General features: G+C 35.6%; 1 protein-coding gene across 5 annotated transcripts in view; it reads right to left on the bottom strand.

Moving 5' to 3' along the window:
• The window catches only part of LOC132540450 (uncharacterized), a 53,611-nt gene extending 39,779 nt beyond the window's left edge, over window positions 1–13,832 (bottom strand). For all 5 annotated transcript variants that reach the window (XR_009551630.1, XM_060198179.1, XM_060198180.1 and 2 more), the window contains exons 1-2: window positions 13,768–13,832; window positions 12,872–12,912 (exon numbers count right to left, since the gene is read on the bottom strand). Coding sequence is in view for 4 of the 5 variants with exons in the window: in XM_060198179.1 (XP_060054162.1) it covers window positions 12,872–12,912; window positions 13,768–13,792 (66 nt within the window). In the remaining variant the exon portion in view is untranslated. The remainder of the gene's footprint in view (window positions 1–12,871; window positions 12,913–13,767) is intronic.
• Between the last annotated feature and the right edge of the window lie 1,013 nt (window positions 13,833–14,845).

Raw genomic sequence — 14,845 nt, 5'->3', positions numbered from 1 at the left:
TAAGATCCCAGGTGCAAGCTGCTGGTGCCCACCTATGGGGGGAAGCTTCACGAGTTGTGAAGCAGGGCTGCAAGTGTCTCTGTGACACTATATATCTATATATCCCCCCTTCCTTCTCAATTTCCATCTCTACCCAATAATAAAGATTTAAAAAAAACATAAAAGAAAAAAGAAGAAAAACTTTACAGGCTGCTATGGAAAGGAAGAAAGTGACATACAGGGCTATCTGACTTTCTTAGATTTCTCATCACAAACCCTAGAATTAAGTAGGATAGTTTTTTATGTTTCTTATTTTGATTGATAGGTCAAAGATAAGTTGATAGGAGAGTGGAAATAGGGAAAGAACAGTAGAAACACCAGCAGCACTGCTTCACTGCTTGTGAATCTTCCCTTTTCAGGTAGCAACAATGTCACTGCACTTGATAATACATGCACTCTAACAGGTGCATCACCATTCAGCCCCAAATCAAATATTCAAAATACTAAAAGAGAATAGCTGAGTCATCTGGGGTGTGGCCATGGAGTAACTGTGACTGAAAAATCATGCTCTGAAACAACCAGATAAAAGGAGAAGAAGAAGACGAAGAGGAGGAGGAGGAGGAGGAGGAGGAGGAAGAAATATTACAACATTGCATTAACAAGGGGTTTGGAGAAAATCAAGGAGACAAAAGTGTGTATACTGTACAGAATTGGGGAGGGAGGCCCTGCATAAACACTTTGAGCTAGGAACTGACACTTGGAAGCTGGCACTATTCTGAGTCACAGGGAAGAACTCACTGGACTAGTCCAAGTTGCAGAGGACAGTAGGTTACTCACCAGAATAAAAAGCTGTGTACCTATTCATATGGTGGAAATGGGCTATGAGAGCCCAAGATAAAATATGGAACAAGGCAATAAAAACTCACTTTCTAAAACCACACAAGTGACTATGATAGATGCTCAACCCACAAAGACATAATCAAAAAAAGAGAAACAGCGTTATCTGCTGGGTAAACAGCAAATGCCACATTTAAGCAAAACATGGACAAAAAGATTTGAAAAAAATGTCTGAGTTTGATCTCAGAAAACACTATTAAGGCAATCCAAGACTTGGGGCTGGGTGGTGGTACACCTGGTGGAGCGCACATGATACAGTGCTCAAGGACCCAAGTTCAAGCCCCTGGTCCCTACCTGCAGGGGGAAAGCTTCACAAATGGTGAAACAGGGTTGCAGGTGTTTCTCTGTCTCTCTCCCTCTCTATCACCGCTTTCCCTCTCAATTACTGGCTGTCTCTATTCAATAAATAAATAAATAAAAGTAATAAAATTTTAAAAAATAAATAAGTGGACTCCAAGCATCATATATAAACACAAATACACAATCTTAGAGAACATTTCATGAAAGAGCTACAAAATTTACAGAGAAAACTTTGAATAGAGTTACATGACGTGAAGAATGTTCTAGAGGGCTTTAGGGATTACACAGGATACCTAGGAAATAGAATAATTTTTAGGAAGAGAATATCCAGGTTAAAAGATAAAATCACCACACTCTCTTAGTGCAAGCATTTTGTAGAGGAAAGTCTTATGAAAAATGAAGAAATTCTGTATTAAGCAGTGGACTCCATCAGAAAAAAAAAGCCAAAGTTACTAGAATATCTAAAGATGAAAAGAAGAAAGGAGCAGAGATCATGTACAAAGAAGTCAGAGCAGTAATTTTGCAAAGCTGAGAAATACTAAAAATATAAACATAAGAGGAAGCTCAGTAAACACACAGGACTTTTAATTTAAAATGACCTCACCAGGACACAACACTGAAAAATGAACCAAAAGCAAAGACTAAGAAAAGCTAATGCAGGCCACAAGAGGAAAAAAGAATTTGACATACAAAGGCAGAACCCCCATATTTCTCGCCACAAACATTAGGAATAAGAGAATGGAATGACATTCACTGTACTAAAAGATAAAGATCACCAGCCACAAATACTCTACCATGCTAAATTAGTTTTCATTATAGAGGAAAAATTAAAACTGTCCCAAACATGCAGAAACAAATCTTGACTGTAAGAATTATGAAAAAGAGTCCTACAGAAAAAAAAAAAAAAAAAAAAAAAAAAAAAAACTTCAACTCTAAATGAGTTCATCAGTGGTAGAATAGAATTGGAAACACAAACAACTGCCACAAAAGAAGCACAGGCATTGGAAAAAGGAGGAAAAAATGGACAGAGCAATATGATCAATAAAATAAATAAGTAAATAAATGGGAAAAATGGCCACCAGGAGCAGTGAATTCATAATGTAAGTGATAACCCTAGAGGTAAAAAAAAAAAGAAAGAGAAAAATAAAGAAATAAAGAGGAAAAGAAAGAAAGAGAGAGAAGAAAAAAGGGGGGAGGGATTCTGATACATTGTTGGTGGGAATGCAAACTGGTGCATCCCCTGTGGAAGACTGTATGGTTAGTCCTTAAGCAAACCCAAACATTTTAACCCAACAATACCACTCTTTTGAATGATCCAAAGGACATGCAAACACTAACTTGAAGGGACATATGCTCCCCTATGTTCATAATTGTATTATTCACAGCAGCGAAAGTGGAAACAGCCTAAATTCCATCAACAAATGACTGGATAAAGAACTTATGGGATGAGTCATGACATCATCTCTCCAGACAATAACTTGGATCCACGTGCATATCAGATGTCAAGCTCAGGGAAAAAAGAAAAAAGAAAAAAACAAATGAGTAGTCATGAACCCTTCAGAATGTAACTAAAACAGGTCTACTAGCTATCTACAAAATGGAGAGCCCCCAATCTTCATCTGTACTATTACAGCCTTAAGGTTTATGATTGGTCAACAATTTGTTCTGCTTTATAGCTTAACTCTTTTTCAGCAACCAGGTTCCAGATGTTATCATGATGCCAATTGGAATTCCTTTGGCAGACGACTCTACTGATGTGTCCTGGAGACCTCTTTCCCCAGAATCGTCCTATCAACACCCAAACCCATGTTCTGTGGGGAAGCAATTACAGAAGTCAGACCTTCCACCTTCTGCATCCCATAATGACCCTGGGTCCATACTCCCAGAGGGATAAAGAATAGGAAAGCCATCAGGGGAGGGGATGGGATACAGAGTTCTGATGGTGGGAATTGTGTGGAGTTGCACCTCTCTTATCTTATTGTTTTGTCAGTGTTTCCTTTTTATAAATAAAAATTTTTAAAAAGAAGTTATGGGGTAAGGTAGGTGTAGGGTGGACAGCATAATGGTTATGCAAACATAATTCTCATGCCTGAGGGTCCAAAGTCACAGGTTCAATCTCCTGTACCACCATAAGCCAGAGCTGAGCTAGTAAAAAAGGGGAAAAATCTAGTAAAAAAGAAAAAAAAAAAGAAAGGAAAAGAACAAACGTGGGGGCCAGGAGGTGGTGCACATAGTACAAAAAAAAGGACTCACACAAGGATCCAGTTCAAGTGCCTGACTAGCCACCTGCTGGGGGTGGGGGGGTCAGTTCACAAGCAAGTGAAGTAAGTCTTCAGGTGTCTCTGTGTCTCTCTCCCTCTCTATCCCTCTCTCTCCCTCTCTATTTCGTATCCAATAAAATTTTTTAAAAAGGCCTCCAGGAGCAGTGGATTTGAGCTCCAACAACAAACCTGGACACAAAAGTAAAGATGCATAAAAGAAAAGAGGATGAGGAGGAAGAGAAGTAGTAGCAGCAGCAGTAGTCGTAGCTGTTGTTGTTCTCATACAATATATACTTCATGGAATACCGCCCTAAAATCAACAATATGATATTGTGTCCCTTGGGACAAAATTGATGGAACTGGATGTCACTATGCTTAGCAATATGAGCAGAGATGAAAGATAATTACTGGATGGCTTCACATGTGCAATCTAGAGAACAAATACATATCAACTCACAAATAAAATCCAGAAGTAAGCAAAAGTGTCTCTAAGACTCTGAGAACTATGATGACTATCTGACTCTCCTGGGGAGACCGGGTCACAGAACTTTGGTGGTGGGTGCAATATGAAACTATATCCTGTAATGTTATAATCCTGTAACCATTATTCATCATAATTAAAATTGGTTGCCTCAGTTAAAAAACCCAGACCTTTCACCTTCTGTACCCTATAAAAATTTTTGGTCCATACATAACCCCAGAGGTATAAATGGTAAGAAAATATAACCAAAGGTCTCTGAACTCCAATTCCATTAGGTGCTGGAGAGAGAGAGAAAGAGAGAGAGAGAGGGAGAGAAGGAAAGACACTTGGAAGTAGTAGGTGTGACATAGAAAGATAAAGCTGGATCATATTAAAAATAGGAAAAAATATATAAATATAAATAGACAGAAATAACAGCCCATTGACATGGAACTCTTGTGGTGGGAAAGGTGTATAATTTAACACCTATTATCTTGGAATTTTGTAAATCAATATCAAATCATTAATATTCTTAAAAGAATATAGACATAATACACATTTGTATTCACATATATAGTATAATATAAACGGACGAATAGTCCCTAAAGGAATAATGGGATGTCAAAAATAAATAAATAAATAAATAAATAAATAAATAAATAAATAAATAAAAGGTAAAGAACCCATCACCTAAATTTTCATTATCATGCACTGAGTATCTAATACCCTCTCTACCCCCCTCATTTCTTCCTTTCCCAGAGAACTGTGCTTTTGTGTAATACTCCACACCCAGTTCAAGCTGCATCGTGAATTTTCCCTATTTGTACTTGGTTCTGAAATTAAATCTATAAGTTTAGGGAGTGGTGTGCAGACACCTATTACAAGGTCATATGAACTGTACTTATATTTCAACAACTGTCCTGTAAACCATAATCTTCCCAGTAAAATAATTTATGAAGGAAGGACAGGATATTGTGAGGCAGGGAGGTTCAAGCCAACTGCCAGATGGTCTCAGCTATTTGTGAGATATGACATTGAAAAACATGAACTAAATTATAGAAGCCAGACCTTCCACTTTCAGCACCCCAGAATGTCCTTTGGTCCATGCTACCAGTGGGATAAAGAATAGTAAAGCTACCAGCGGAAGGGAATTCTAGTGGTGGGAATTGTGTGGGGTTGCACCCCTCTTTCCTATGGCTTTTGTCAGTGTTTCCTTTTTATAAATAAAAACTATTAAAAAATAGGGAAGCTTCTAATGGAGGGGATGGGATACAGAAATCTGGTGGTGGGAAGTGTATGGAATTGTGCCCCTGTTATTATACAGTCTTGTTAATCATTACTAAACCAATAATAAAAATTTTAAAAATCCCCCAGAAAGGCAGTATACACATGAAAAAAAGAAATAAAAACATGAACTTATAAAGGTGGAGTGTTCATACTGCCTCTCTTATCCTATGGCTTTTGTCAGTGTTTCCTTTTTATAAATAAAAATTATAAAAAGAAAAAATCTTTATGGGTTTCCTGCTAAAATAAAATTTAAAATACTCAAAAAATGAAAGAATGATATAAGTTATCTGGGTAGGGAGAACACAAAACTTTGGTGATGGGTGCAGTGTGACATTACACTCCTATATTCTATAATCTTATAACAGTCTAAATCATTAAATCACTAATTTTTTGACGTGAGGAATTTTTATGAATAGTTTCCATGCCACTAAGTGAAAAAGTATGCAACCAAACAGCATGTTCAGTATAATCACATTTTTGAATTAAATAGGTATGTGAAAGAATTGGAGATATATATATATATATATATAGGTTATCTATGTTGAAGATCGAGGTAGATTTTATTTTAATTTGCTTAATACTGTTTTTCAATTGCATTATCTTTTTTTTGTCTTTTATTTTTTCTTTCTACATCATCTTTTCAGACTGTGTCCAGAGACTTCACGTGTGGGATGACAACCCTTCAGCTTCATTACTTGGGTGAGACCTTTCCTTTCATAGTATACTCTAATTTCATCTCAGGTGGTTCACTTTCTAACAAAGTCCCAAAAGCTAGATATACACCAGTTTCTGTGAGAGAGAGCATATGTTCACACGTATCCATAAACTACTGCAAAATATATACCTGAGTAATGAAGCTGAAGGGTTGTCATTCCACACGTGAAGTCACTGGACACAGTCTGAGGTGAAGCATGTTGAGGTGGCAATCGTTGCATTGGTTAGGTTGTGACTGGTGGATGCAATATTATTTGGTATGGATTGGGAGAGGCATATGGGAAAGTGGGCCCTATCCAAGGGTTCCAGGACTGGGGGAAGTAGGGGCTCTATAGTGGAGATGTGAGGTTCCTGCTGTCTTAGTGTTCAAAAAGACAATCGATAGTTAATGTTATCATCACATTATTTGGTAATTGGGTTAACTTTGAAAAGTCCTTTTGTTATGGTTTGCTGTTCATTATCCAGTATCTTGTATATAGCTGTGCTATTGGATGCTTCTAATCTACTTGGTCTAGGCTTTTGAGAGAGTCCGCATATCAAATACACTTTCTAACAATGTCCCATAACCTAGATATACACCAGTTTCTGTGAGAGAGAGCTTATGTTCACACGTATCCATAAACTATTGCAAAATATATACCTGAAAGCAGAAGTACACTAGCGTTTGCAGTGAGTACCTCCCTAACACTTCCTCTCCACTATTCCAAGCTTTGGGTCCATGATTGCTCAACAATTTGTTTGGCTTCGTATGTTAACTCTCTTTTCATTCACCAGGTTCCAGATGCCATCAGGATGCTGGCAAGGCTTCCCTGGATTGAAGACCCCACCAATTTGTCCTGGAGCTCCGCTTCCCCAGAGACACACCCTACTAGGGAAAGAGAGAGGAAGACTGGGAGTATGGACCGACCAGTCAACGCCCATGTTCAGCGGGGAAGCAATTACAGAAGCCAGACCTTCTACCTTCTGCAACCCACAATGACCCTGGGTTCATGCTCCCAGAAGGATAGAGAATGGGAACGCTATCAGGGGAGGGGGTGGGATATAGAGATTGGGTGGTGGGAATTGTGTGGAGTTGTACCCCTCCTACCCTGTGGTTTTGTTAATTAATCCTTTCTTTAAAAAAAAAAACATGAATTTATAAAGAGAGTACATTCATACTGCCTCTCTTATCCTATGGTTTTTGTCAGTGTTTCCTTCTTATAAATAAAAATTATAGAAAGAAAAATCTTTCTTGCTTTCCTCTTAAAAATAAAATTTCTGCTTGCAAGAATCCCACCTGACCCAACAAGACAAACAGACAAATTGAAAGGATGGAAAACTATCATGCAGGATAATGGACCATAAAAAAAGGCAGGAACAGCTATACTCATATCTGACACCATAGACTTTAAATTAAATAAAGTAATAAAAGATAGGCAAGGACATTACATAATTATTAGAGGATCAGTCAACCAAGAAGATTTAACAATTATTAATATCTATCTACCCAATGAGGAACCATCTAAGTATATCAAACATTACTGAAAGAACTACAAACATACATCAATACAATAATAGTGGGATACTTTAAAACGCCACTCTGACACTTAGATCAACAAAGCAAAGAATCAACAAAGAAACAAGAAAATTCAATGAAGAGATAGACGGACTAGACCTCTGGACATTTTCAGAGTTCTTCACCCCCCAAAAGAGGAATATACCTTCTTTTAAAATCTGCACAGCACATCCTCAAGGATAGACCACAAGTCAGGCCACAAAAATAGTATCAACAAATTCAAGAGCATTGAAATCATCCCAATTATCTTCTCAGACCACAGTGGAGTAAAACTAACATTCAACAACAAACTGAAAATTACTAAAAGTCACAGATTTTGAAAACTCAACAACATGCTGCTTAAGAACCACTGGGTCAGAGAGGCACTCAAGCAAGAAATTCAAATGTTCCTGGAAACAAATGAAAATAAAGACACAAGCTATGAAAATCTTTGGGGCACAGCTAAAGCAGTATTGAAAGAGAAACTCATAGCCATACAATCACATATTAAAGAATAAGAAAAAGCTCAAATAAATGACCTTACTGCACACCTTAAGGTGCAGTAAGCGGGAGAGGAACAAAAGAACCCTAAAGCAACCAGCAGAACGGAAATAACTAAAATTAGAGCAGAAATAAACAACATCGAAAATAAGAGAATTGTACAAAAGATCAATGAAGCCAAATATTGGTTCTTTGAAAAAATTAACAAGATTGAAAACCCCAAGACAGACCACAAATAAATAAATAGAATTGTAAACAATAGAGGAGATATCACAAATAACATCACAGAAATTCAGAAAATTATGTGAAACTTCAATGAAGAACTATATGCCACCAAGCTAGAGAATCTGGATGAAATGGGAGAATTCCTAGAAACATATGTCCTTTCAAATCTTATAACCTTCTAAATCATTAAATCACTAATTTAAAAAAATACATAGATGAAAGAAAAAAAAACAGTTTTTCTCAAATAAACCTGAACTTACCACAATGGGTGAATATGCAGTATACACATGAAAAAAAAAAAAAGAAAGAAGAAATGAATTTATAAAGAGGGAGTATTCAAACTGTCTCTTTTATCCTATGGTTTTTGTCAGTGTTTCCTTTTTATAAATAAAAATTATAAAAAGAAAAAAACTTTATTGGTTTCCTGTTAAAATAAAATTTCAATTACTCAGAAAGAAAGAATTATGCAGGTTGTCTGGGTGGGAAGAACACAAAGCTTTGGTGATAGGAGCAGTGTGACATTACACTCCTATTTCCTATAATCTTATAACCTTCTAAATCATTAAATAACTAATTATTTAATAAAATACAAAGAGGAAAGAAAAAAACACCATTTCTCTCTGAAATAAAAGGGACCTTAGCACAATGGATGAAAAGGCAGTATACACATGAAAAAAAAAAAAAAAACATGAACTGATAAAGAGGGAGTGTTCAAACTGCCTCTCTTATCCTATGGCTTTTGTCAGTGTTTCCTTTTTATATATAAAAATTAATTACACCTAATTCCTATAATCTTATAATCTAAAAAATACATAGATGAAAGAAAAAAACACCATTTCTCTGAACTAAAGCTAAATTTACCACAATGTGTGAATATGCATGAAAAAAAGAAAAGAAAAACATGAACTGATAAAGAGGGAGTGTTCAAACTGCCTCTCTTTACCTATGGTGTTTGTGAGTGTTTCCTTTTTATAAATAAAAATTATTAAAAGAAAAAATATGTATTTGTTTTTTACTAAAATAAAATTTCAAGTACTCAAAAAAAAAGAATTATGCAGGTTATCTGGGTGGGCAGAGCACAAAACTTTGGTGATGGGTGCAGTGTGAAATTACACTCTTATATCCTATCTATATAACCTTCTAAATCTTATAACCTTCTAAATCATTAAATAACTATTTTTCAAAAAAATACATAGACAAAAGAAAAAACATCATTTCTCTCTGAAATAAAGTTGAAATTTCTGCAATGAGTGAATATGCAGTATTCATACTAATCATTAAATAACTATTTTAACAAAATCATTAAATAACTACTTTTTTAAAGAAAACACATAGATAAATTTAAAAAAAACAACTATTCTCTCTGACATAAAGCTGAACTGAACACAATGGGTGAATATGCAGTATACACATGAAAGAAAAAAAAAGAAAAAGAAAAGAAAAACATGAATTTATAAAGAGGGAGTGATCAGACTGTCTCTTATCCTATGGCTTTTGTCAGTGTTTCCTTTTTATAAATAAAAATTATAAAAAGAAAAATTTTTATTGCTTTCCTGTTAAAATAAAATTTCAAATATCCATAAAAAAAATTTATGCAGTTTATCTGGGTTGGGAGAGCACAAAGCTTTGGTGATGGGAGCAGTGTGGCATTACACTAATTTCTATAATCTTTATAATCTTCTAAATCATTAATAATTATTTAAAATATATAGAGATGAAAGAGAAAAACAACATTTCTCTCTGATATAAAGCTAAATTTACCACAGTGGTGAATAGGCAGTATACACATAAAAAAAGAAAGAAAAACATGAACTGATAAAGAGGGAGTGTTCAAACTGCCTCTCTTATCCTATGGTTTTTGTCAGTATTTTCTTTTTATAAATAAAAAATTATAAAAAGGAAAATCTTTATTGGTTTTATGTTTAAATAAAATTTCAAATATTCAAAAAAAAGAATTATGCAGGTTATCTGGTTGGGGAGAACACAAAGCTTTGGTGTTGGGAGCAGTTGCACTCCTATTTACTATAATCATATAACCTTCTAAATCATTAACTAATTCTTTTAAAAAATACATAGATGAGGAAGTGTTACCTTCTGCAACCCACAATGACCCTGGGTCCATGCTCCCAGAGGGATAGAGAATGGGAAAGCTATCAGGGGAGGGGGTGGGATATGGAGAATGGGTGGTGGGAATTGTGTGGAATTGTACCCCTCCTACCCTATGGTTTTGTTAATTAATACTTTCTTAAATAAAAAAAAATACATAGATGAAAGAAAAAAACACAAATTTCTCTCTGAAATAAAGCTAAATTTATCACAATGGGTGAATGTGCAGTATATATATGAAAAAAAGTAAATAAAACCATGAACTGAGAAAGAGGGAGTGTTCAAATTGCCTCTCTTAGCCTATGGCTTTTGTCAGTGTCTCCTTTATGTAAATAAAAAATACCAAAAGGAAAAAATCTTGATAAAACAATGATGCAGGCTATTTGAGTAGGCAGAACACAAAACTTTGGTGATGGGTGCAGTGTGACATTACACTCCTATATCCTATAATCATATCATTCTAAATCATTAAATAACTATTTTCTTTAAAAATATGTAGACAAAAGAAAAAACATCATTTCTCTCTGAAATAAAACTGAACTTACTACAATAGGTGAATATGCAGTACTCATACTTACTTATCATGAAATAACTATTTTTAATAAAATCATTAAGTAACTATTTTTTAGAAAATACATATATGAATGAAAAAAGACCATATGTCTCTGAAATAAAGTTGTACACCACAATGTGTGAATATGCAGTACAAATATGAAAACAGAAAAAGAAAAGAAAAACATAAACTTATAAAAGGCGTGTTAAAACTGCCTCTTTTACCTTATGATTTCTGTCACTCTTTCCTTTTTATAAATAAAAATTATAAAAAGAAAAAAAATATTGCTTTCCTGTTAAAATAAAATTTCAAATATTCAAAAAAAAGAATCATGCAGGTTATATGAGTGGGGAGGACACAAAACTTTGGTGATGGGTGCAGTGTGACATTATACTCCTATATTCTATAATCTTATAACTTTCTAAATCACTAAATAACTATTTTTTAAAACAAATACATATGCAAATGAAAAAAAAAACACCATTTCTCTCTGAAATAAAGCTGAACTTACCACAATGGATGAATATGCAGTATTCATGTAAATTATTAGATAACTATATTTTAACTAAATCATTAAACAACTAATATTTTAGAAAATATACAGGTGAATGAAACAAATACCATATCTCTCTGAAATAAAGTTGAACTTACTACAGTGAGTAAAAAGGCAGTATTCACATAAAAAAAAGTAAGAAAGATAAGGAAAACATGAACTTATAAAGAGAGATGGTTCAAACTCCCTCTCTTACGCTGTGATTTTTGTCAGTTAAATAAAATAAAAATTACAAAAACAAAAAATCTTTATTGCTTTTCTGTTAAAATAAAATTTAAAATATCAAAAAAAAAGAATTGTGCAGGTTCTCTGGGTGGGGAGAACACCAATCTTTGGTCATGAGTGCAGTGTGGCATTACACTCCTGTATCCTATAATCTTATTACTTGCTAAATCATTAAATAACTATTTTTTAAAAAATTACATAAATGAAAGAAAAAACACAATTTCTCTCTGAAATAAAGTTGAACTTACCACAATAGGTGAATATTTAGTACACACATTTAAAAAAAAAGAAAATCTTGAACTTATAAAGAGGGAGTGTTCAAAGTCTTTTATCCTATGCCGTTTGTCAGTGATTCCTTTTTATAAATAATTATTAAAAAATAACATTTATTGTTTTCTGTTAAAATAAATTTCAAATATTCAAAAACAAGAATTATGCAGGTAATGGATGGGGAGAATATAAAACTTTGGTGATGGGTGCCATGTGACAGTACAATTTTATATCCTATAATCTTATAACCTTCTAAATCATTAAATAACTATTTAAAAAAAATACATAGATGAGGGAGTCGGACTGTATCTCAGTGGGTTAAGCGCAGGTGGCTCAAAGCATAAGGTCGGCATAAGGATCCTGGTTCGAGCCCCCGGCTCCCTACCTGCAGGGGAGTCCCTTCACAAGCGGTGAAGCAGGTCTGCAGGTGTCTATCTTTCTCTGCCCCTCTCTTTCTTCCTCTCCTCTCTCCATTTCTCTCTGTCCTATCTAACAATGACAACATCAATAACAATAATAACTACATCAACAATGAAAAACAACAAGGACAACAAAAGAGAAAATAAATAAAAAATACATAGATGAAAGAAAAAAAAACACCATTTATCTCTGAAATAAATCTGAACTTAACCACAATCGGTGAAAAGGCAGTATACACATGAAAAAAAAAAAAAAAAAAGAAAAACAAGAACTTATAAAGAGGGAGTGTTCAAACTGCCTCTCTTATCCTACGTATTTTGTCAGTGTTTACTTTTTATAAATAAAAATTATAAAAAGAAAAATCTTTATTGGTTTTCTGTAAAAATAAATTTCAAATACTCACAAAAAAGAATTATGCAGGTTATCTGGGTGGGGAGAACCCAAAACTTTGGTGATAGGTGCAGTGTGACATTACACTCTTGTATCCTATTATCTTTCAACCTTCTAAATCATTATATAACTAATTTTTAAAAAAATACATAGATGAAAGAAAAATAACACTACTTTGAAAGAAAGCTGAACTTACCAGAACTGGTGATGACTGCTGTGGCAGGACCCTGCACGCACCTAGGAGGACACAGAAGAACTATGAGGGAACTGGCAGTTCTGAACCTGTCAGTTGCTGGGGACACTGCTCAAGAACCCCTTAGTGAGCTTTCCCTGACTTGACACAAGTTAAGTGGAGGTCCTTGATTGGTTAACAGTGTGAACTCAGGTGCTGGTGGAGAAGGATCCATCCTCTCCTCTTGGTTGGAAAGAGGTTGGGCATAGTCTGTGGCTTTCTTGGAAAAACCAACCTACAACACCATCTAAGTCAAACTTCGATGAGTAAATACTGAAAACTGTGCTACACTTTATAGCAGTTGACCATGACTGTAGCCTTTTATTACAGACTGAATCCAACTACAGACCCATCTGATACTGATAGTCATCTCTTACAGAAACCACCATATTATCTTACACACACCCAGAGCAGAAAGAGTATAACAAAGATATTTTGACTGCAGTGATAGGTATCCACCTTGTTTGGAGGGCCTCCCATGAACCTTTCTAAAACCTTTCTAACCATTCTTGATTCAGTATCAGTTTATGACATTAGTAACTGAATCAAGTATGAATTAGCCAGGCTAAAAATACACAAAGGTAAAATGTCACCACACTTCTACTTAATTAACAGTCCTGATGTGATATGAGGGAGTGGGCCACATGAGTTATAATTTTTTTCTTAAAGTAGGAAACTGTTAAGGAAATGAGCTTGAGAGATGGAACCAAAGTACAGTGGAAAAAACACAACCTCAAGTCCCATGTGTGAACTGTGTGATCACCCGGAGCAGCTGAGTTAACAGTGGCTGGAAAGTACTTTGAAGAAAAGCTAACTGGCACCTTAGTAGCAACAGTGTTCAGAGAATCTGATGAACATACCTTTAGAGCAACAAATGTTTCCCATTGTCTGACACGATCAATCCTCTGCTCAGGTACCACCTCTCTCACCTGTCCCCAGTCGAAGCTCAGGATGACAGTTGGGATAGAAGGCTCGATGACATCATCACATTCCAGCCCTCCTGGAACTCCCAGAAGGCCTTCTCCACATCTCCTCCCAAGCCATCCCCCCACCTCTATCCTGACACTGTTTCCCTGCTCAGTGTGAAATCTTGTCTTAAACATTATTACTTTTTCTGACATATTACTTATTATTTATTTTTTGAAAACATGGCTTGATGCTGGTATGCTCGGTAAAGTGCACATATTGTCATTTGCAAGGATACAAGGTCAAGTCTCCAGTCCACATGTGAAGTAGAGGAGACTCACAAGTGGTAAAGTGCTGCAAGTGACTCTCTTTTCCTGGGGCATGGCCGTAGACTGAAAGATCATGCTCAGAAACAATCGAGTAACCAACCAAAACTCAACCATAATATTACAACATTGCAATCACAAGGTTTGAAGAAAATCATAAAGCTAAAGGAGTGTGTACTTCCTGAAAATGGGGAGTACAGATACAGTCTGAACCAGGCTGAAAGCTAATAATACTGTCAGCTCCACCCCAGTCAGCCATCAGAGACACTGCTGAGTTGCACAGTGAAGACTCTTAAGTCAGGCTCTGCAAAGCCCACTGTCTGACCTCCCCTCAAGGCACTGACAGCCTCAGCTACATCAGGTGCAGCTCCACAATCACACTCACATGGCAGGATGCTCAGGCCAAGGTCTCCTCCCATTGCTGCCCCTGCTCCAGAGACATTGGCAAGGCAAGGGGCACACCCCACCCCGGCAGAACTTTCCTCTCCTTCAGGCTGCCACTGCCTATTCCAGGTGTCTCTCTTTTTCCCCAACTATATCTACCCCCACCATGTCTCTTTTCTATATTAAATAAAAAAGAAAATGAAAAAAATGGCTACAGGAGTAGTCGGTTCACCATACAGGCACCAAGTCACTGATAACACTGTTGAGGAAGAAGGAGGAGGAGAGAAGGAGAAGCAAAAGGAGAAGACTGAGAAATAAAAAT

The sequence above is a fragment of the Erinaceus europaeus genome, chromosome 9 (genome assembly GCF_950295315.1).
Source record: "Erinaceus europaeus chromosome 9, mEriEur2.1, whole genome shotgun sequence".
Lineage (NCBI taxonomy): Eukaryota > Metazoa > Chordata > Mammalia > Eulipotyphla > Erinaceidae > Erinaceus > Erinaceus europaeus.
The sequence above is the reverse complement of the archived record's forward strand: the minus strand, read 5'-3'. Positions and strand labels throughout refer to the sequence as shown.